Source organism: Rattus rattus, chromosome 10 (assembly GCF_011064425.1).
Source record: "Rattus rattus isolate New Zealand chromosome 10, Rrattus_CSIRO_v1, whole genome shotgun sequence".
Classification (NCBI taxonomy): Eukaryota; Metazoa; Chordata; class Mammalia; order Rodentia; family Muridae; genus Rattus; species Rattus rattus.
In genome coordinates this window covers 40,358,880-40,381,138 of record NC_046163.1, presented here as the reverse complement: position 1 = coordinate 40,381,138, position 22,259 = coordinate 40,358,880, and the positions used below count along the sequence as shown (strand labels likewise).

Genomic DNA, 22,259 nt, shown 5'->3' with positions numbered 1-22,259 from the left:
GGGCTTGCTTCCATATGAGGCTGAAATTTTGATGGGATGGCATTGAGTCTGTAGACTGCTTTGATAGGGCGGTCATTTTTCTGTCAGTCCTGCCCGTCCGTGAGCGTGGGAGAGCTTTGTCGCCATCTTACAGCATTTTCTTCAGTTTCTCTCTTCAATGTCTTAAAATTTTTATCATACAAATCTTTTACTTGCTTAGAGTTGCAGCAAGATATTTTATATTGTTTGAGGCTATTGTGAAAGCTGTTATCTCCTTGATATTTTTCAGTCCATTTGTCATTTGGATGTAAGAGGGCTACTGATTTTTGTGAGATAATTTTATATCCAACTACTTTGCTGAAAGTGTTTATCAGGTATAGGGGTTTTCACAGTGGAACTTTAGGATTATGTATATATACTATCATATCATCAGTCAGAGACAGCAAGGGCAGGTAGCATAAGAGATAACCAGATGGTGAGAGGCAAGTGCAAGAACATAAGCAACAGAAACCAAGGCTACTTGGCATCATCAGAACCCAGTTCTCCCACCACAGCAAGTCCTGGATACCCCATAACACTGGAAAAGCAAGATTTGGATTTAAAATTACATCTCATGATGATGATAGAGGATCTTAGGAAGGACATAGATAACTCCCTTAAAGAAGTACAAGAGAGGGCTGGAGGGATGGCTCAGTGGTTAAGAGCACTGGTTGCTCTTCCAGAGGTCCTGAGTTCAATTCCCAGCAACCACATGGTGGCTCACAACCCTCTGTAATGAGATCTGATGCCATCTTTCTAGTATGTCTAAAAATAGCTACAATATATTAATATAAAATAAATGAATCTTTAGCTTTCCAGCCTCCGCCTCAGACCTTACAGCCACCCTGATGTTGATGCCTAAGAAGAATTGAACTCCTTTTTAAGGAAGGGGTGATGGTTGCCAAAAAAGATGTCCATATGCCCAAACACCCCAAGCTGGCAGACAAGAACATGCCCAACCTTCATATTATGAAGGCCACGCAGTCTCTCAAGTCTAGAGGATACGTGAAGGAGCAGTTTGCTTGGAGACATTTCTACTGGTACCTTACAAATGAGGGCATCCAATATCAAGATTACCAGCACCTACCTCCAGAGATCGTGCTGCAGTCTTCCGAGACTGAGAGGCCTCAGCCCAAAGGTCCAGAGGGTTAGCAGCCTGCAAGATTCACAAGAGGGGAGGTAGACAGAGACACCTACAGAAGGAGTGCTGTGCCCCTTGGAGCTGACAAGAAAGCTGAGGCTAGGATTGGCTCAGCAACGGAATTCCAGTTTTGAGGGGGCTTCGGTCAGCCACCTCAGTCAAGTTGGAGATTATGTTGTATTGAATAAACTTTAAAGAAAAAAACAGATAAACAAGGTAAACAACAGGTAAACAAGTAAAACCTCTTAAAGAGAAAACAGAAAAATTCCTTAAAGATTTACAGGAAGACACAACCAAGCAGGTGATGGAATTGAACAAAACCATCCAGGATCTAAGAAACAATAAGGAAATCACACAGGAAGACAACCCTAGAGATAGAAAACCTAGGAAAGAGATCAGGAGCATCACCAACAGAATACAAGAGATAGAAGAGAGAATCTCAAGTGCAGAAGATACCTTAGAAAACATTGACACAGCAGTCAAAGAAAATGCAAAATGCAAAAAACTCCTAACCCAAAACATCCAGGATTTCCAGGACACAATGAGAAGACCAAACGTAAGGATAATAGATATAGAAGAGAGCAACGATTCCCAACCTAAAGAGCCAGTAATATCTTCAACAAAATTATAGAAGAAAACTTCCCTAACCTAAAAAAAGATGCCCATGAACATACAGGAAGCCCACAAAACTCCAAATAGACTGGACCAGAAAAGAAACTCCTTCTGTCACATAATAATCAAAACGCCAAATGCACAAAACAAAGAATATTGAAAGTTGTAAGGGAAAAAGGTCAAGTAACATATAAAGGCATACCTATCAGAATTGTACCAGAATTCTCAACAGAGACTGTGAAAGCCAGAAGATTCTGGGCAGATGTCATACAGACCCTAAAAGAAGGCAAATGCCAGCCCAGGCTACTATATCCAGCAAAACTCTCAAGAAACCAAGATATTCCATGACAAAACCAAATTTATACAATATCTTTCTACAAATCCAGCCCTACAAAGGCTAATAGATGGAAAACTCCAACACAACACAAGGAGGAAACTATACCCTAGAAAATGGAAGAAAGTTGTCTTTCAACAAGCCCAAAAGAAGATAGCCACACAAACATAATTCTACTTCTAACAACAAAAATAACAGGAAGCAACAATTCCTTTTCCTTAATATCCCTTAACATCAATGGACTCAATTCCCCAATAAAAAAGACATAGACTAACTGGATAAATAAACAGGACCCTGCATTTTGCTGCATACAGGAAATGTGCCTTAGTGAAAAAGATATTACCTCAAAGTAAAAGGCTGGAAAATTTTCCAAGCAAATGGTCCCAAGAAACAAGCTGGAGTAGCCATTCTAATATCAAATAAAATAGACTTTTAACCAAAAGTTATCAAAAGATAAGGAAGGACACTTTATACTCATTAAAGAAAAAAATTTACCAAAACAAACTTTCAATTCTGAACATCTATATTCCAAATGCAAGGACGCCCACATTCATAAAAGAAACTTTACTACAGTCCAAAACACACACTGCACCTCACACAATAATAGTGGGAGACTTCAACAACCCACTCTCATCAATGGACAGACCATGGAAACAAACTAAACAGACAAGAGAATCTATCAGAAGTTATGAACCAAATGAATTTAACAGATATCTATAAAACATTCCTTTCAGCACCTCATGGTACCTTCTCCAAAACTGACCATATAATCAGTCACAAAACAAGCCTCAACAGATACAAGAAGATTGAAATCATCCCATGCATCCTATCAGATCACCATGGACTAAAACTGGTCTTCAATAACAACAAAAATGACAGAAAGCCCACATACACATGGAAGTTAACAACATTCTACTCAATGATAACTCGGTCAAGGAAGAAATAAAGAAATTAAAGACTTTTTAGAATTTAATGAAAATGAAGGCACAACATACCAAAACTTATGGAACACAAAGCAGTGCTAAGAAAAACTCATAGTTCTGAGTGCCTCCAAAAAGAAACTGGAGAGAGCATACACTAGTACCTTGACAGCACACCTGAAAGCTCTAGAACAAAAAGAAGCAAATACACCCAAGGGGAGTAGATGGCAGGAAATAATCAAACTCAGGGCTGAAAACAACCAAGTAGAAACAAAAAGAACTATACAAAGAATCAACAAAACCAGGAGCTGGTTCTTTGACAAAAATTAGCAAGATAGACAAGCTCTTAGCCAGACTAACCAGAAGGCACAGAGACAGCATCCAAATGAACAAAATCAGAAATGAAAAGGGAGATATAACAACAGGAAACTAGGAAAGTAAAAAAATTATCAGATCCTACTCCAAAAGCCTATACTCAAGAAAACTGGAAAATCTGGAGGAAATGGACAATTTTTCTAGACAGATAGAGGCACCTAAGTTAAATCAGAATCAGATAAAGCATCTAAATAGCCCCATAATCCCTAAAGAAATAGAAGCAGTTATTAAAAGTCTCCCAACCAAACAAAGCTCAGGACCAGGAGGGTTTAGTGCAGAATTCTATCAGACCTTCAAAGAAGGCCTAATACCAATACTCTTCAAACTCTTCCACAAAATATACCTAATTCAGAGAGAATACTACACCTAATTCATTTTACAAAGCCACAATTATGCTTATACCTAAACCACACAAAGACCCAACAACAACAAAAAAAGAGAACTTCAGACCAATTTCCCTTATGAATATCAATGTAAAAATACTGAATAAAATTCTTGCAAACTGAATGCAAGAACACATCAAAATGATCATCCACCACGATAAAGGAGGCTTCATCCTAGGGATGCAGGGATGGTTCAATATATGTAAATCCATCAACATAATCCACTATATAAACAAACTAAAAAAAAAAAAAAACCCACATGATTATCTAATTAAATGCTGAGAAAGCATTTGACAAAATTCAACACCCCTTCATAATAAAAGTCTTGGAAAGATCAGAAATTCAAGGCACATACCTAAACATAGTAAAAGCAACATACAGCAAACCAGTAGCCAACATCAAACTAAATGGAGAGAAACTTGAAGCAATCCCACTAAAATCAGGGACTAGACAAGGCTGCCCACTCTCTTCTATATAGTACTGGAAGTCATAGCCAGAGCAATCAGACAACGAAAGGAAGTCAAAGGGATACAAATAGGAAGGGAAGAAATCAAAATATCACTATTTGCAGATGATATGATAGTATACTTAAGGGACCCCAAAAATTCCACCAGAGAACTCATAAACCTGACAGACAACTTCAGCAAAGTGGCTGGATATAAAATTAACTCAAACAAATCAGTAGCCTTCCTCTACTCAAAGGATAAACAAACTGAGAAAGAAATGAAGGAAACAACGCCCTTCAAAATAGTCACAAGTGACTCTAATCAAGCAAGTGAAAGAGCTGTACGACAAGAACTTCAAGTCTCTGAAAAAAGAAATTGAAGATCTCAGAAGATGGAAAGATCTCCCATGCTCATGGATTGGCAGGATTAATAATGTCAAAATGGCCATCTTGCCAAAAGGAATCTACAGATTCAATGCAATCCCTATCAAACTTCCAACTCAATTATTCATAGAATTAGAGGAATTTACAAACTCATTTGGAATAACAAAAAATCCATGATGTCAAAAACTGTTCTCAACAATAAAAGAACCTCTGGGGGAATCACCATCCCTGACCTCAAGCAGTATTACAGAGCAATAGTGATAAAAACTGCATGGTATTGCTACAGAGACAGGCAGGTAGATCAATGGAACAGAACTGAAGACCCAGAAATGAATCCATGTACCTATGGTCACTTGATCTTTGACAAAGGAGCTAAAACCATCCAATGATAAAAAGATAACATTTTTAACAAATAGTGCTGGTTCAACTGGAGGTCAGCATGTAGAAGAATGCAAAGCAATCTATTCTTATCACCCTGTACAAAGCTCAAGTCTAAGTGGCTCAAGGACCTCCACATAAAACCAGATACACTGAAACTAATAGAAGAGAAAAGTGGGAAAGAGCCTCGAACACATGGGTACAGGGAGAAATTTCCTAAACAGAACACCAATGGCTTATGTTCCAAGATCAAGAATCGACAAATGGGACCTTATAAAATTACAAAGCTTCTGTTAAGTCAAAGGACACTGTGGTTAGGACAAAATGGCAACCAACAGCTTGAGAAAAGATCTTTACCAATCCTACATCTGATAGAAGGCTAATATCCAATATATATAAAGAATTCAAGAAGTTAGAATCAAATAACCCTATTAAAAAATGGAGTACAGAGCTAAACAAAGAATTCTCAACTGAGGAATATCGAATGGCCCTGAATCACCTGAAGAAATGTTCAACATCCTTACTCATCAGGGAAATGCAAATCAAAACAACCCTGAGATTCCACCTCACACCAGTCAGAATGGCTAAGATCAAAAACTCAGCTAACAACAGATTCTGGCAAGGATGTGGAGAAAGATGAACACTCCTCCATTGTTGGTGGGATTGCAAACTGGTACAACCACTCTGGAAATCAGTCTGGAGGTTCCTCAGAAAATTGGACATAGTACTACCTGAGGACCCAGCTATACCATTCCTGGACATATACCCAAAAGATGCTCCAACATATAACAAAGACACATGCTCCACTATGTTTATAGCAGCCTTATTTATAATAGCCAGAAACTGGAAAGAACCCAGATGTCCTTCACCAGAGGAATGGATACAGAAAATGTGGTACATCTACACAATGGAATATTACTCAGCTATCAAAAACAAAGACTTCATGAAATTCTTAGGCAAATGGATCGAACTAGAAAATATCATCCTGATTGAGGTAACCCGATCACAAAAGAACACCCAAGGTATGCACTCACTGACAATTGGATATTAGCCCAAAAGCTTGGAATACCCAAGATACAATTTACAGACTGCATGAAGCTCAAGAAGAAGGAAGATTAAAGTGTGGATGCTTCAGTACTTAGAAGGGGGAACAAAATACTCACAAGAAGATATGTGGAGACAAACTGTAGAGCAGAGACTGAAGGAAAGGCCATCCAGAGACTGCCACACATGGAGATCCATCCCACATGCAGTCACCAAACCCAGTCACTATTGGGGATGCCAAGAGGTGCATGCTGACAGGAGCCTGATATAGCTGTCTCCTGAGAGGCTCTGCCAGAACCTGACAAATACAGAGGCAGATGCTAGCAGCCAACCACTGGACTGAAAAAAGGGTCCCCTGTGGAGAAGGAGGTAGAGAAAGGACTGAGGTAGCTGAGGTGAATTGCAACCCCATAGGAAGAACAACAATATCAATCAACCAGACAACCCAAAACTCTCAGGGACTAAACCACCAACCACAGAGTACACATGGAGTGACCCATGACTCCAGCTGCATATGTCATAGGGGATGGCCTTGGGCATCAGTAGGAGGGTCCTTGGTCCTATGAAAGCTTGATGCTCCAGTATTGGGGAATGCCAGGGAGGGAGGCAGGAAGGAGTAGATGGGTGGGTCAGGGAGCACCCTCATGGGGGGGATGGGATGGAGAATTTCCAGAGGGGAAACCAGGAAGGGGGATAATATGAAATATAGATTAAAAAAAGTTTCCAATAAAAAATGAATTATGTATGTATATGAGTACCCTGTAGCTGTCTTCAGACAAATCAGAAGAGGGCATCAGATCCCATTATTGATGGTTGCGAACCACCATGTGGATGCTGGGAATTGAACTCAGGATGTCTGGTCAGCTATTAACCACTGAGCCATCTCTCTGGCCCTGTTATAGGCCTGTTTAAATTGCTTATCTGATCTTAACTCTGGTAAGTGGTATATATCAAGAAAATTATCTGTTTCTTTTAGACTTTACAATTTGGTGAGAAAAGATTTTTAGAGAATGTCCTTTTAACTCTGGATTTTTGTTAATTTGGATTTATTTTTTTGTCTCTTTGCCTTTTAGTTAATTTGGATAGGGATTTGTCAATCTTACTGATTTTTTTTCAAGAACCAGCTCTTTATTTCATTAATTATCTATGTTGTTTTGTTTCTATTTTGTTGATTTCAGCCTTGAGTTTGATTATTTCTTGCTGTCTACTTTTTTTGGGTGGAACAATACTTATTTTTCTAGAGTTTTCAGGTGTGTTAAGTTGCTAGTATGAGATCCCCCAAAACCCCTCTTTTAATATATGAACTCAGTACTATAAACTTGTCTCTTAGAACCACCTTCACTGGGTCCCATAAGTTGGGGTATGTTGTGTATTCATTACCTGGCGCTCACAGTGGCCACACCTATCAGGATTTTAGATTTTCCTACTATGCCCCACCACTCTCTCTTAAAAACCAGAGATGGCAACAGAAACAAAGGCACAAAACATCCACCAAACAAAGACAAGACCGGCATTATGAATATCAACATCATGATGCCATCATAAAAATATAATCAGTAGCAATCAGGACACTATGTCTCCATTAGAGCCCAGCAACCTACCATAGTAGGCCCTGAAAGTTATAACACAGCTGAAGCACACGACAGAGACCTTAAAGTTGCCTTTATCAGTACAGCAGAGGTCTTTAAAAAGGGAATTAATAAATCTGTAAAGAAATCTATGAAAAGCACAAACAAACAGGAGAAGAAAATGAATAAAACAGTTCAAGACACGAGAGTGGAAAGAGAATCCAAAAACCAAACTGAGGGAAATCTGGAGGTGAATAATCCAGGAACTCAAACAGGAACCTCCAAGGCAAGGCTCACCAACAGAATACATCACCTAAATCAGAATCAGATTTTAGATAAGTTTATTTGACAAATTGGATTCTTTTATATTAACAATTCACCATCTTTTATAACATGACACGGCCACAGTGACATGATGGGTACACAAGCCCAGGAATGCAGCTCACCCACTACCACTACTGGGTTCCAGATCCACCTGGGCAACTCCGAAGGCACCCTGAGAAAACAAGTGCTCCATTTCTTCTACTGTCCCACTCGGCATAGCAATTCAGCAAATGATCAAAAGGGTTTACAATGCATCACTTAGTCCATACAAGAATTCATTCAATTTGAAAAATAGCCAGTTCCGTCATATATGCCAACACACCAATAAGGTATTTATGACACAGGATCTGTAAAAGAAAAAAATTGTGAATAGTATCATGATGACAAACAATTTGATATTCATGGGGTTTGCCATGTTTTTTGTTGATTTTACTTCATTTATTTTTAATTCTGTAGTTGCGTATACATATATACACATGCATGTAGGTGCCCAAAGAGGCCAGAGACATCTGCACTTGGAGCTAGAATTACGGGGAGTTGTGAATTGCCTGATGTGGGTGCTGGGAACCCAAATCAGATCCCCTGCAAGAGCAATACAGTTCTCAACCAACTAAGCCTGTTTAAACCAAACTGTAAAAGGCCAGAAGAGAGCGCTGATCCTCTGGAGCTGATGTCACAGTGGCTGTGACATGCCCAGTATGGGTACTGGGAACTGGATCCTCAGGCTCTCTGCAGGAGCAGTAAGTGCATTAATCACTAAGCCAACTGTCTCTCTCCAGCTCTTGTTTTGTCTGAGACAGCATTTCACACAGCCCATGCTGGCTTTAAACTCCCTATGTTGCCAGGGATGGCTTTGGACTATTGATCCTCTTGCTTCCACCTCCCAAGTGCCTTTTGTCTTTTAATGTTTAGTGCTTCCCATCAAAATTATGCTCCAGCCTACTGTTTCATTTTGACCTCCAGTTTGAAAATGTGTTTTAAGCAGTACTCATGGAACCTAAGACATGAAAAGTTCAAATATTGACTCCTCTTTTTATAAAAGAATGATTTACTTTGTATCCTTATGCATGTATGCATGTATGTGCATGCCACAGCACATGTATGGAAGTCAGAGGATAACTTTCAGGAGTTAGTTCTCTTCTTGCACCATGTGGGATCCAGGGATCAAACTCAGGTCATCTTGCTTGGCAGCAAGTGCCTTTGTCCACTGAGCCATCTTGGCAGCCCCTTAGATCCTTTTCTTCATAAGCTATCTTCAATGTATCACTTAAATTTATTCTGGCCTTGATTTTCTAAAATAAAATATAGATAAAAGTATTGTTCTAAAAATTAGAATATCTACTAGGCCCAGAAAGGCAAATATGGCATATGCTCACTCATTTGTGAAGCTAAAAACATCAATCTTAGTGAGTAATGGTGCACACCTACGTCTCACTACTTTGGAAGGGAGGCAAGAGGGTTGGGAATTCAACATCATCTTCAGCTACATAATGAGTTCAAGGCCAGCCTGAGCTACATGAGACCCTTCCTCAAAACAAGACAAACCTCATAGAAGAAAATAAAGGTCACCAACAGCTAAGAGATAGAAAAAGGTTACATAATGGGTAATAAAAAACAACCAGATAGGGGGTTTGGGATTTAGCTCAGTGGTAGAGCACTTGTCTAGCAAGAGTAAGGCCCTGGGTTCGGTCCCCAGCTCTGAAAAAAAGAAAACAAAACAAAACAAAACAAAACAAAAAAACAAACAAAAACAAAAACAACCAGATAGAAGAAATTAATTCTAATGCTTTTATAGCACAATTGTGTGACTACAGTCTACAATTTATTATCTGAATTTGAAGGATTCAGGAGAATATGAAGACTCAAAAAAAAGATAGATGGAAATGGAAATACTAGTTACTGTAATTTTGCCTTTCTTGAGTCATACTATGCCCATAAGTATACACAAATAAGACAAAAAGTATAGCTCAGTGGCTGAGTACTTGTGTGTAAGAGGCACTATGTTGAATTCCCACCACACAAACAGAAAAGGACAAATACACAGAAAATTTTAATAGAAAAAGTAAAATTAATCTTAATAATGGCAAAATAATAAGCATTCACTCAATATATATCGGGATATGTATTTAAATATACCATAAGGGGACTAGAGAGATGGCTCAGTAGCTAAGAGCACTGGCTGCTCTTCCAGAGGACCCAGGTTCAATTCCCAGTACCCAAATGACATCTCACAAACAAATTCCAGTTTCAGTGGATCCAAAGGTTCCCTCTTCTGGCTTTCATGAATACCAGACATAGTACACACACGGTGCATGGATATGTATGCAGGCAAACACACCCATACACATAAATAAAAATTAAAATAATGTCTTAGGAGCCAACCACTCGTTTCTTCATAGAACATAAAAACCATGTCTCTGTGTCTTCTTTTCTAATGGCAACAGAAAAGTACTTATGGGCAAAAGTGACATCTTATTCTGTGGCTGGCTATAATTTTACCCCACACAAAAATGCTGTTTTTTAATAATTATTTCAAAATTTGGCAATTTTGAAAATTTCAATTGCTAGGAAGTAATTCATATTACTCAGCTCTACAGTGCACAATACATAGTGGCCTTCCACTGTAAGAGCAGCTCTAGGTGGCTAAAGACATTGTTAGGTCATTTATAAAGCATAAAATAAGTCTTTCTCTTGTCTTGGACTACTATGCATTTAAGTATGTTTCTCCATGTAAAAATATAATTACCACACATCTGGAAAACATGACAAGAAAAAAAATTTAATTAGATATGTTTAAACTAACCTTTATTTTCCCATCCGTGTGTGCCGAAGCTACAGACGTTGAGACGCGAACCAATCTTGTGGCTGATAAGTGAATTCTGAAATGCCTATGGAAATGTGAATAAAGGCAGTTCATAAATAAGTCGACCTCCTCCTGGGTAACTTCCCCAGGTGTTTTGTGGACACTGTCCCATAAAGCTTTTGCATCCTCTGGATGTATGGCATAAGAAATATCTAAGCTCTGTGGGCTACAGGGCACAGACCAAAAGAATTCAGTAGTAGCCATGTAATGGTCCATTTTGCATGCAGTCCACATAGCAGCCATCCAGGAAAGATTAAATGCACTGATTGCTAAAGGACTAAAGCAACAGTCAAAAGTTTTCTGAAACCAGCCTCCGATTAAGGATGTGTTGGATTCCGCTCCATGTGCAAGGAATAAGGGTAGACAGGTGAAATCTTCTGAGACAGTCTCCTGAAGATTCTCTCCAAATACACAACAGAACCAACCAGTCCACAACACTTTATCTTCTCTGTGTTCACGTGATGACTGAGATTTTGAAAGAATCTACAAGGAAAAGTAAAACCATGTTCATTAAACTTGAAAGACCATTTACTTTTAAATTTTATCTTCTCAAAATTAATGAGTATATTAAAAGGCCAAGCACGGTGGCACATACTCAAAATCTCAGGTTGAATCAGGAAGTCAAGGAGTTCAAGGTGAGCCTTGGCTACATAGCAAGTTTGAAGCTAGGTGGTCTATGAGATACCACCTCAAATAATAAATGGACGGATGGACGGACGGACAGACAGATGGGCAGACAAATAGATGAATGTGCTGCAATGGTGGCATAACCATTTTCTTATCAGATTTGAGGCTTGCTATACAGGAAGGAATTCTTGCCTAGAACTATAAACCTAGGTTCTAGTGGGCAAGGTACTGACTGCTGTTTTATTGCTAAGTGGACATAAGGTCCTTTCAAATTGCTTTCTAGAAATATCATGTTTTGCTCATGGATGAATACTGCTATCAGCTTTGGTCAGGAAAGTTCCTTTTGCTGTAGGCCACATAAACCTACAACTGGCCAGTGCTGAGAGTTAAGTGGTGGTTAAACAGATCCATACTACTCTCTCCAATGCTTGGAATAGCATTCATGAAAGAGTAGATGGGAAGAAGAGAACCAGAGGAAGAGCTGCAAGTATTATGGGATGCTGTCTTCTAGCATAACCTGGCACTTGTACTCTTCAACTCTCTTCAGTTAATTCCTGCAGAAGATTGGGCTCATCAACATTCTCACTTGAAAGAGGGAGAAACTCACAAAGCCCCATCCATCCCTAAGGATATACCAGCAGTTAATGACTACTAAAGGAGATATTTTAAGTTGCTTATATGCCTGAAAATAACCCTCACCCATGCTCCTATAAACAGCACTAATTAAACTCACCGAGTCACAAAAAAAAAACCAAAAAACAAAAAACAAAAAACCAGCCAGGAAAGCATAAGGGATGAGGAGAAGATCAGCAAGAGTGGGAGGGGCATGGGAAATAATGATCAAAATGCATCATGTACAGGTATGAAATCCCCTTTGACGAGCAATTTATATATGCTTATAAAAACATTTTTAAAAAAGAACACAAAACAAAAGCCCAAAATAAAGTGCTAGCTTATGTGTGTAAGCCACCATGACCAGCTTCATTTGTTTGTTTTTAAGTACTGTCCTTTTCTTACACCTCACTCTCCACTAATATCTGTAATTAAATATGTATTAAAACTCATTCTTAATAAACTCCAACTTTGATTCATTAAAAACAATGGCACATTTAGTATACAGTATCATGAGGAAGGAAAAAACCTCAATTTAGAAGGGGTGACAGAAGAGCTCCAAGATCTGCTTCCTTTTGCCACTGAAGAGGAGCATTTCCCATAGCAACTCTTTCCATCGCTTTACGATGTTCTTCTATATGCTCCACACGGTTCCCACCCACTGCCTCTCCTTCATATGAACGTGTAAGACAGATAAGATCTAATCGCTCTCCCACAGGAAAGCTCTGACACCTGCTGATCCATAACACACACCCCACCAGTGTCTTCAAACCATTCCTCCTGCGACAGGCACTCACAGCTTCAGAAAAAGGTTAATGACAAAGGCCTAAGACTCTAACTCAGTGGCAAAGCACAGAGTGTGCACAAGACTCTAGGTTAGAAAGAAACATCTAACTAGCTCATCTTTGACCTGGCGTGTACCATTAGTATGCTAGCATATTACAGACCCTTGATTTTTAGTTAACAGCTTTATATATTTAAAAAACAAACAAACAAACAAACAAACAAACAAAAACAAAAAACCACCTGGAACTGAAAGGATGGCTCAGAGCAAAGAGCACTTGTTGCTCTTACAGAGGACGTGGGTTCAATTCCCAGCAGCCATATGATGGTTCAGAACCATCCATAATTCCAGTTCCAGATGATCTGATGTCCTCTTCTGACCTCCAAGGACACCAAGCACACATGTAGGAAGACATACGTTCAGGCAAAACACACATAAAATAAAATGAACAAATCTAATTTTAAAAAAAGACAAAAAGCCTAATACATTCATCTTTGTTATTGTATGTAAGATGTAAATCTCCCCTCAACCTAGATCAAGGCAGTAAACTTACTTCTACTAAACTTTAAAGGTGTTTCAATTTGTCCCATTGTGCTCCTCTGTTCAAGATGGCTTAAAATCTTAATCATAGTCCCACAACCAACCCCTCAAATTTCCCATTGTGACTTACAAAGTAAACACACCTTCAAAACACTCAGAATAGTTTTTGTTAAAGCACTGACCAGGGTAACATTTAAATCATTGCCCCATATTTCTTAATAAAGGATCATTTAAACAGTTCCTTATATCATATCTTTTTACTCAAGAGATTATGGGGCATTGAAACATCTCCAAGACCAAATACTATATACATGTATCACACCGTCATGACCCAAGAGTCCTGTAAGCCTCTCAAGAAATGGCATTTTGAAACCCATTCCTTTCCAAAGTTCTGAAATTTCATGTTCCCACCAGCAATGCACAAAGGTTCCAAGTTCTTCAGACTTTCAGCCACATTTATTATTGTTATTTTGTTTTGTTTTTAAAGACAAGGTCTCCCTACATAGCCATGGCTGTCCTAGAAGTCACTATGTAGACCATGCTGGCCTCTTAACTCACAGATTCATCAGCTTGACTCTGCCACTCAGGTGCAGGGACTGAAGGCAGCACCACCGTGTCCAGCTGTATTATTACATTTTAAACTTACATTGTGGTGGTGGTCATGCTAGTGAAAAGCTTCGATTTGCAGTAATGGGAAAAATAATTTTTTCATGTACTCACTAGCACTTTGTGAGGATGGCTTGTGCTATGCTTATAAGCGAAATTCAGCAAAACAAATGGAGATTTGAAAACTCTCAGAAAATGCTCTGGTTAAAATTTTGTTCTGTGTTTTCCTTCTAACTCCGTGAGCTGCATACTGCTTTGGGTAATCATTCTCTTCATCTTCATGGTACTTTAACTTTTTAAAAAAAATTCTTCTCTTGGCAGTCTCTCAGGTATTTAGGGTCAGGATCTTTTGTAACTTGTCTAATAATTTGAAAAATACTTGAGCTATATGGCATTACCATCTGGAGGTAACAGTGAAGCAGCCATGTCCACCAAATTGGACATCCCTCTAGAGCCCTCTCCTGCACAAAGTGGACTTTTCATAACCAGCCAAATAGTGCCAGGTATGGTGGTGTACTGTAATCCTAGAATCTGAGAGGGGAAGGAGAAGGATTAAGGTCAACTCAGCATGGCTTAAAAGCATTGTGAGTCCAGGGTCAGCCCAAGGCTCCAGGAGACCCTATCTCAAAAACCAAAACCGAACGAAGAGCAGGTAAGAGAGGGCAGATTTTAAATAGTTTTACTCTTGCAGGATATATGCTCTCTGTGACAACCAACAACTTAACTCCCTGTCCAACCCAAAGGTGGCCATAGGCAGTGGTGAGACAAATGACAGGCAGTGTTCCAAGAAAAATGTTATTTCTAAAAGTAAGAACAAAAGTTGAAACAGGAATGCCCAAGTCTCAGTATCAGGTCAGCCAGGGCTATACAACACAACTGTCTTTAGGAGAAGGCGGAGAGAAAGAGATCATCAACTTACACAGTAGTTTGCTGGCCTCTAAGTTATACAAATTAATCCAGTCTTTTTCTACAGCTTCAGAGTTTAATTTCCTTTTTCAAAGATTAAGACTAGCTAACCTGGGGGTTGGGGATTTAGCTCAGTGGTAGAGCGCTTGCTTAGCAAGCTCAAGGCCCTGGGTTCAGTCCTCAGCTCTGAAAAAAAAAAAAAAGAAGAAGACTAGCTAACCTGAACTGGGCACAGTCACACAAGCTTTTAACTCCAGCAACTGGAGGGCAGAGGAAGTCAGATCTCTGTGAGTTCTAGGCCATCCAGGGCTACATAGTAAGACCCTGTATCTAGAAAAGAAAAAAAGGGGCTGGAGGGATGGCTCAGTGGTTAAGAGCACTGGCTGCTCTTCACAGGTCCTGAGTTCAAGTCTCAGCAACCACATGGTGGCTCACCGTAATCATCTGTAATGGGATCTGGTGCCCTCTTCTGAAGAAAGCAACAGTGTACTCACATACATAAAATAAATACATCTGTTTAAAAAAATATTAAATTCTGATTTTTAAAAAATTCTTATTGTGTGTATGTGAGTGCATGCCAGAGTGGAGTGTAACGCCAGAAGACGCCTCTGTGGAATCAGTTCTTTCCTTCGACCTTTGGTTCCAGGCATCAAATTCAGACCACCAGGCTTGCCCAAGTGTCTTCACCTACTGAGCCATCTTGCCAGCACAAATTTCTTAAACTTCATTCATACTTCTGTATGCTTTCTAAAATCAGCAAAAGAATGTCCTACATATGTAGGAAATAAAAATTAAATTGACTATAAACATTATAATATATTTGAATATATTTATCATTTATTATATAAAATTAACTATATTGTATAATTATATTATATTATATATTATAATATTATGTTATAATATTATATGTATTATAAGAGTCGGGTGTTGGTGATGCATGCTTTTAATCACAGTACTTGGGAGGCAGAGGCAAGAAGATCTCTGTGAGTTTATGGCCTGTCTGGTCTACAGAGTAAGTTTCAGGATAGCAAGAACTACACAGAGAAATCCTGTCTTGACAAAAAACAAACAAACAAATAGTAAAAAACAAAACAAAACAAAACCCCACAAGCTTTGGGCCAGCAAGATGGGTCAGCAAACTAAAGCATTTGGTGTCATGCCTAAGAACATGACTTTGATCCCCAGGATCCTACATTAGAGAGAACCAATTCTAGTAGGTTCTCCAAATTCCTCAAGGGTACTGTGGCACGCGCGCGCGCACACACACACACACACACACACACACACACACTTAAATAAACAAATACATAAATGTAATCAAAGATGTTTTTAAGTTAAAAAAAAGCAAATAAGAAAATACTACAATTTCCATTCCAAACCAACAAAACAGATTTCCCCCTGTAGGAAGCGAAGGCTGCATTTATGCCACTATACCTGGACAAGAAATGCTTCAGGGTCCCTTTGCGTCCCTTTCACTCCAAGTAGAGTGGAGAAAATCACTTTGATATTGAAGTCTTCTCCCACTTCCACAGCAAGTCCTTTTTGCTTTTCGGCAACAATAAATGCACTTAGAAGTCTAGAATAGTCTTTGAGATTAGAATAGGAGAATTTATACAGGGGAGTTAAACTATATACAGTCCACTGTTTGTGGAGGAGAAATGCAACCTTCTGAGGATCGATATCTTCCTAAAACACACAAAAAAATCAAGACAAAGGTTTTAAAGGTAAAAAGCATATATAAGAACTTAATCATAGCAATTTATGTATTTAATATAAATCTACTACTTGGTACATGATCTTGTGTTCCTAAGTTTAACATCAAATGGAGTTTATAGGTCCTTCAAAGGTCCTCTGTCGTTGCCCTCCCTTCCCAAGTAGGAAGCTTTTCCCTTGGATGTTCATACAAGGCAGTTGTTTTATTCAGATCTGTCCTTAGTTCTTCTCTAAGAGAGTGTATCACTCCCAAGTCTGTCACTATCTCCTAAACCTTTTATGTTTCTTCACAGCACTTACTATGATCTGAATATATATGTCTTACTTTTCTTGTCTCCCTTTCCAATCAGAGTACAAGCTTGCTGGGGAAGGGTTTTGTCTATTCTGTTTACTCTACCTGTCAGAACATAAAACAATGCCATTTCACTGGATTTCAGTAAGCATTTCATAGGTGGACATCTATGTTTTACTCTCTATATATCTTGCAAATAGTGGTGCTGGCACTTAATGGCAGACTAGTTGCCTAGCAGGGGCACAGCCCTGGGCTTACACTACACAAAGTATTTCTGAAGGATCTAGCTTGATTAGCCTTAAGTAATTTAACAAGTCCATTTTATGCAACAAAGCTGTAATGGTTTGAATATGCTTGGCCCAGAGTGTGGCACTATTTGGAGGTGTGGCCTTGTTAGAGAAAGTGTGTCACTGTGGGCATGGGCTTTAAGACCCTCATCCTAACCTTGAGAGTCTTCAGTGGCCTTCAAATGAAGTTGAAGTTGCACACCATGAACTCAGTGTGGAGGGTCCTTAGAACACTAAAAATATGACCCCGCGAGACCACTCTTATCCACAGGACTCTGAAACATACCATAAAGATACAAGCTCAACTCATGTGCATATTAAATAAAGAAAATGGGCCCACTTTTAATCCTAGCACTCAGGAGGCAGAGGCTGGTGGATTTCTATGAGTTCAAGGTCAGTCTGGCCTACATAGTGAGTTCTAAGACAGCCAATGCTCTATAAAGAGACCCTGTCTCTAAAGAAGAAAGAAAGAGAGAGGGGGGGGGGAGAAATGGAAGGAAGAAAGAAATTATGACAAGCATCCACAATAAAATTAAGCTGTAAAGAAAAATGAAACCGTGAGATTTGCAAGAAAATGGATAAGAGTCTTAGATGTTAGGTAAAGTAAGCCAGACAGGGAAAGACAAACACCTCATGTTTTCTCTAATATTCAAAATTGGGATGTGTGTATTTGTGTGTGGTCATGAGCAGAAGGAAGAGCCTATAAGGGTAGGGACAGTAAGATGAAAGCAGAAAGGAAAACCACTTGGGAGGAGGAACAGGATCAGGTCGGAGAAGAAAACAAGGAAGTATAACATGCATGTGAACATGCCATAGGGAAACAGTCATTTTTATGTTCACTTAAAAAATGAACTTAAAAGACAAATGTGAGTGGGGTGGGTGGGTATATGACTGTGACCCCAGCTCTCCTGAGGCTCTGAGGCTGTGACCCCAGCTCTCCTGAGGCAGGGGGAGACCGCCCACAAGTACAAGGCCGAACTCTGTGAGTAATCAGTGAACAGTCACTAAACATATAAGAAAATTATAAAAATAAAAACCACTAAATTAGACATTTTCTATCTTTATATAAAATGTCTCAGAGGGCTTGGAGAAATGGCAGAGGACCAGTGTCTGGTTCTCAGCATCCACATGATGGTTCACAATCAATTCTAGGGAATCCATGCTCTCATCTGACTTCCTCAGGCACACATGTGGTACACATACATATATGCAGGCAAAGCACTATATATATGGAAATCATATAGGTGCACATATGTCATCTCGGCTCTCAGAAGAAAGAAAGAATGACTAAGGAAATAAAGTCTCCCAGGTTGGGAGCATAGTTCAGCGGTAGATCTAAGCTTAACATACGCAAGGTATTAAACCCCCAATAGCTTTCTGGCCAAGAATATTACTTTCAGTACCAACATGAGCAATTCTTCATAAAAAGCAAACTTGTCTCCTATCCTAAAACGCTCTAGATACACAGCACAGACAAGAGAAGGCTACACTGAAAGAACACAACAGAACCTCTGTAACCTGCTAGACAATTCAAATTTCAAGCATTGAGAAACATCATACAAACACAAAAATGAGAAATATTCTAGTCAAACAGGGGAAAGCATGAGTCTGTATTCCTCAAAAATGCCAATGTCATAAGCAAAAAATATTGAGGAAATGATATGGATTAAAGGAAAGTAGGAAAATAAAAGATATTGTGGTTAAAGTTAATTATTACTTAGCTATTCCTCATTTATCTATTAACTGAGAGATTAAGATACTAAAAGTATTATTTATCTAAATTGATATATTCTTATTCATATATTCTCCAACACTGACTAGCTCAAAGGTGTTGCAGGATATCTGATCACACTGTGAATCCTGAGATTGTGTTGTTTACTGGAAAAAACTGTTTCTAGTTGTGGTATGGGCTCAGCCTTAGCATACACCTTTGACCCAAGAGCTTTCTGGTTATTGTAAACAGGATTAAAATAAGAGTCAACCATTGGTCAAGAGGCAGAACAAACATTCAGTTGACCAGGAGTGAACATCAGAAAGAACCAGAGAATAAGAGGCAGTGAGAAGACAGACAGCAAGACACACAGGAATTAGAAGGGAGGCACATTAAGTCTGAGGAGCTTTTGAGACAGCACAGTCGAAGAGAACTTGCTCTGGGGACACTAGCTGTGGAGGAAGGTCAACTGGGGGCTTTCTCTGCCTCTCTGAGCTAGCACACTGTCACCCCAGCACTGGCTCCCCAGTCTTCACTGATAAAATCAAATGATTGAGATTTTGTTAAAAATAACACAAAGGGAGACAAATCATACCTGCAACTGTGAACACTGGGGAATTTTCCTTCGAGATGGACTGGGAAAAACTGAACTCTGTCTCCTGGCCAATTTCAGTCGTTTCTGCAGAGGGGTAGCACTCACAAAGTAGTCCTTAAGATTTGAGGCCCTTTGTCTAGAAGTTGGTCCTTGAGAATCATAAGTATCCATGGTCTGCATTTAAAAAAAAGTAGAACTCTAATCACTAAAGAGTAAAAAGTTAACCCATGCACAGTGCTCTCCTACACGCATTCTTACTCTCCTCCCTTCCACTCCCCACCTTTTCCACATCCTCGGTTCTTGTCTTAGCCACTGTTCTATTACTGTGAAGAGAAATATCAAAACAAGAGATCTTTCAGTAGGAGCTCTAGAATAAGTCAAATAACGTGATATACATGTTACAAAGGAGACGTGCTGAGCACAGCAGGCTCTTCGCAATGACCCTAAAGAGCTGTCTCTAATTTGGCTCACAAATTTCAAAACCTGAGGAAAGACATGAGATGACTTTACGTGAGCACCAGGAAAGACAGACATTTACAACAACTGGCCTGGTGGGTGGATGGCTCTCTTCCAGGGTCCCTGGAGGTTGGAAGATTCTATCAAGGGAGCAAAGGCACATCACAGTCACAAACACACACACACACACACACACACACACACACACGCACACGCACACACACGCACACGCACACACGCACACACGCACACACGCACACACGCACACACACAAGCGCACCTCAGGGGGCGTGGCCATTTCCTCCTCCACAGAAGTGGTGTGCCAGAGGAGTGTGGTGACAACATTCTCTATGGAGGGTAAGCCACCTGGAAGAACCAGTTGTCTAAATTAGGGAGCAGTGATCTCCTGCCATTAATTCTTCCTCAGTGGGCCTTGGCACCTTCTTATTCTTAGCTTTACCTGGATTCTCAAAACTCCAGGACTGGTGAGACGGCTCAGCCACTAAAGGAACTTGTAGCCAAGTTAGACAACCTGAGTTCCAATCCTGGAATCCGTACAGGAAGGAAGAACTGACTCCTGCAACTTGTCCTCTGACCACTGTACCCACCCCACAGTACATGATCACACAGAGAGAGAAGTATTAAAAAATAAAATAAAAAAGGGCACCGCAGACAGGGATGCAACATTTAAATAAGCATTTCTCATTTTCCCAAAGGCATAAAGTATTTCCATGATGTGAGCCTTGGCCACACTCCTGGTGAGTCTCCCATTAATGTGCACTTCACTGGATTTAGATTCGTGGCCCTGTCTTGTTCTTTCTCGTTGCTTTCTGCCTGCTTCCAGGACTTACGGAGGGACCTTCAGTGGGGCTCAGGAAAAGCTGCAGCTCCTTTGACTTGTGCCTGTGGAGGTCCCAGGCCAACTTTCTGGAAGGCTTCTTTATCTTTAGGGACACCCTTGGCCTTCTCATCAGAGCAGTCTCGGGTTTGGTAGAAGAACTCCTTGTCGTTTTATTATTTTTGACTCTTTACATGTTCTTTTTGTCTGTAGCAGCCATGTAGGTCCACCCCACTTACCCGAACCCCTCTGTTGAAAATTGAACTTCCATCAATTGAACTTTACTTCAGAAAGCAGCATCTTCCTGCTGCCGCTACCTCTTCCTACTCTCCTCCCCACTTGTTTACTATTTAGATAGGAGTCTTCATCAGTTCTGTTTATACAGAATTTCCCTTAAAGTATGCTAACCGGGACAATAATTGCTAAGTATACATTACTTTCCAGGCGTGTTTTTCCGCACTTAACAAATATGAAGCCTTTGTTTGGGGGTGTTTTGTTTACATCGAGTGACAGTCTCTCTGTCTAGCCCAGGTTGGCCTAAAACGGCAATCCTCTTGTCTCAACTTCTCTAGTGCTGGGACACATCTGATACTACTGTTCACGCCTCAAACGACCCCATTATATAAGCTACTATGTTGCCAGCTGACTGGAGGGAAAGGTTCTAAGTATTTCTCAAATCTGCACCTCCTTTGAATCCTATGCCTGCGGCAAACGATCCCTATCAGCAACTTTCTAGTATCCACAGAACTACATCTCTCCTCAAATTCTCTTGTACTCAGTTCCTAACACACAACTGAAACTCGGTAGTTTTTCTTGTGGTTAGTCCCTGAAGAAAGTCCCTGAGTTAATCACTGCAATATTGCCACAAAAGTCAGTCAACCCACTGCCCCCGTACCAACGCTCACTGGAACGTTAACTTCCGTCTGTACCCATCTAAACACACAAAAGCATTGCAAAGACAACAGCACAAAACCTCTTACCAAAATTATGTCGTAATGACACTGTCGTCCATTCCGGATTCACGAATCATTCTTCAAGTTTGGCTCCAAGACCACGTCGAGACGAAAGGTTTTGGCTTTTTAAGAAGAAGAAAGAAAGCGGCCGAAATGACGGCTGAGAGAGAGCCGAAGCAATGCCAGGTGGGTTCAGAAGAGACGTAAGGATCCCTGAAGGGAACCTAGCTTCCCTCGGGCGCCAGCAGCACCAGCAACTTCACCCTGGGAGGGACAGGTTCGCTTCCCAAGCAGCCGGGCTCTGCGACCTTCACTCTTCGGAGGCTGGCGTCGGCCCACGAAAGACCGGGAGTCCCCAAGACCCTTCTCCGGAGCTCTCCTGCGACCATAAGTAGGCTTGAAACCTCCGTTCCCAAAGGCGCAACTCCACACTCGCCACGCCCTCCAGTTTAAAATCATTTCCCGACTTGCCCTGCGGCCGACCCGGAAAGCCTCTCCCGTAGCCCGCCGATTTCACGTAAATTAGCAACTGAAGTCGCCATTTTAA

The 22,259-nt window shown here is 40.2% G+C and overlaps 1 protein-coding gene and 1 pseudogene across 1 annotated transcript; one reads left to right on the top strand and one right to left on the bottom strand.

Moving 5' to 3' along the window:
• The first annotated feature begins 866 nt into the window (after positions 1 to 866).
• On the top strand, positions 867 to 1,347 carry LOC116910888 (annotated as a pseudogene).
• A 6,573-nt stretch (positions 1,348 to 7,920) lies between these two features.
• On the bottom strand, positions 7,921 to 22,148 carry Cenpl (centromere protein L). Its single transcript, XM_032915413.1, has 6 exons — positions 21,740 to 22,148; positions 20,202 to 20,287; positions 19,466 to 19,639; positions 16,302 to 16,553; positions 10,730 to 11,272; positions 7,921 to 8,273 (listed from the first exon to the last, which is right to left on the bottom strand). The coding sequence occupies exons 2-6, from the start codon at positions 20,217 to 20,219 to the stop codon at positions 8,202 to 8,204; spliced, it is 1,059 nt and encodes a 352-aa protein (XP_032771304.1). The 5' UTR covers positions 20,220 to 20,287; positions 21,740 to 22,148; the 3' UTR covers positions 7,921 to 8,201.
• Between the last annotated feature and the right edge of the window lie 111 nt (positions 22,149 to 22,259).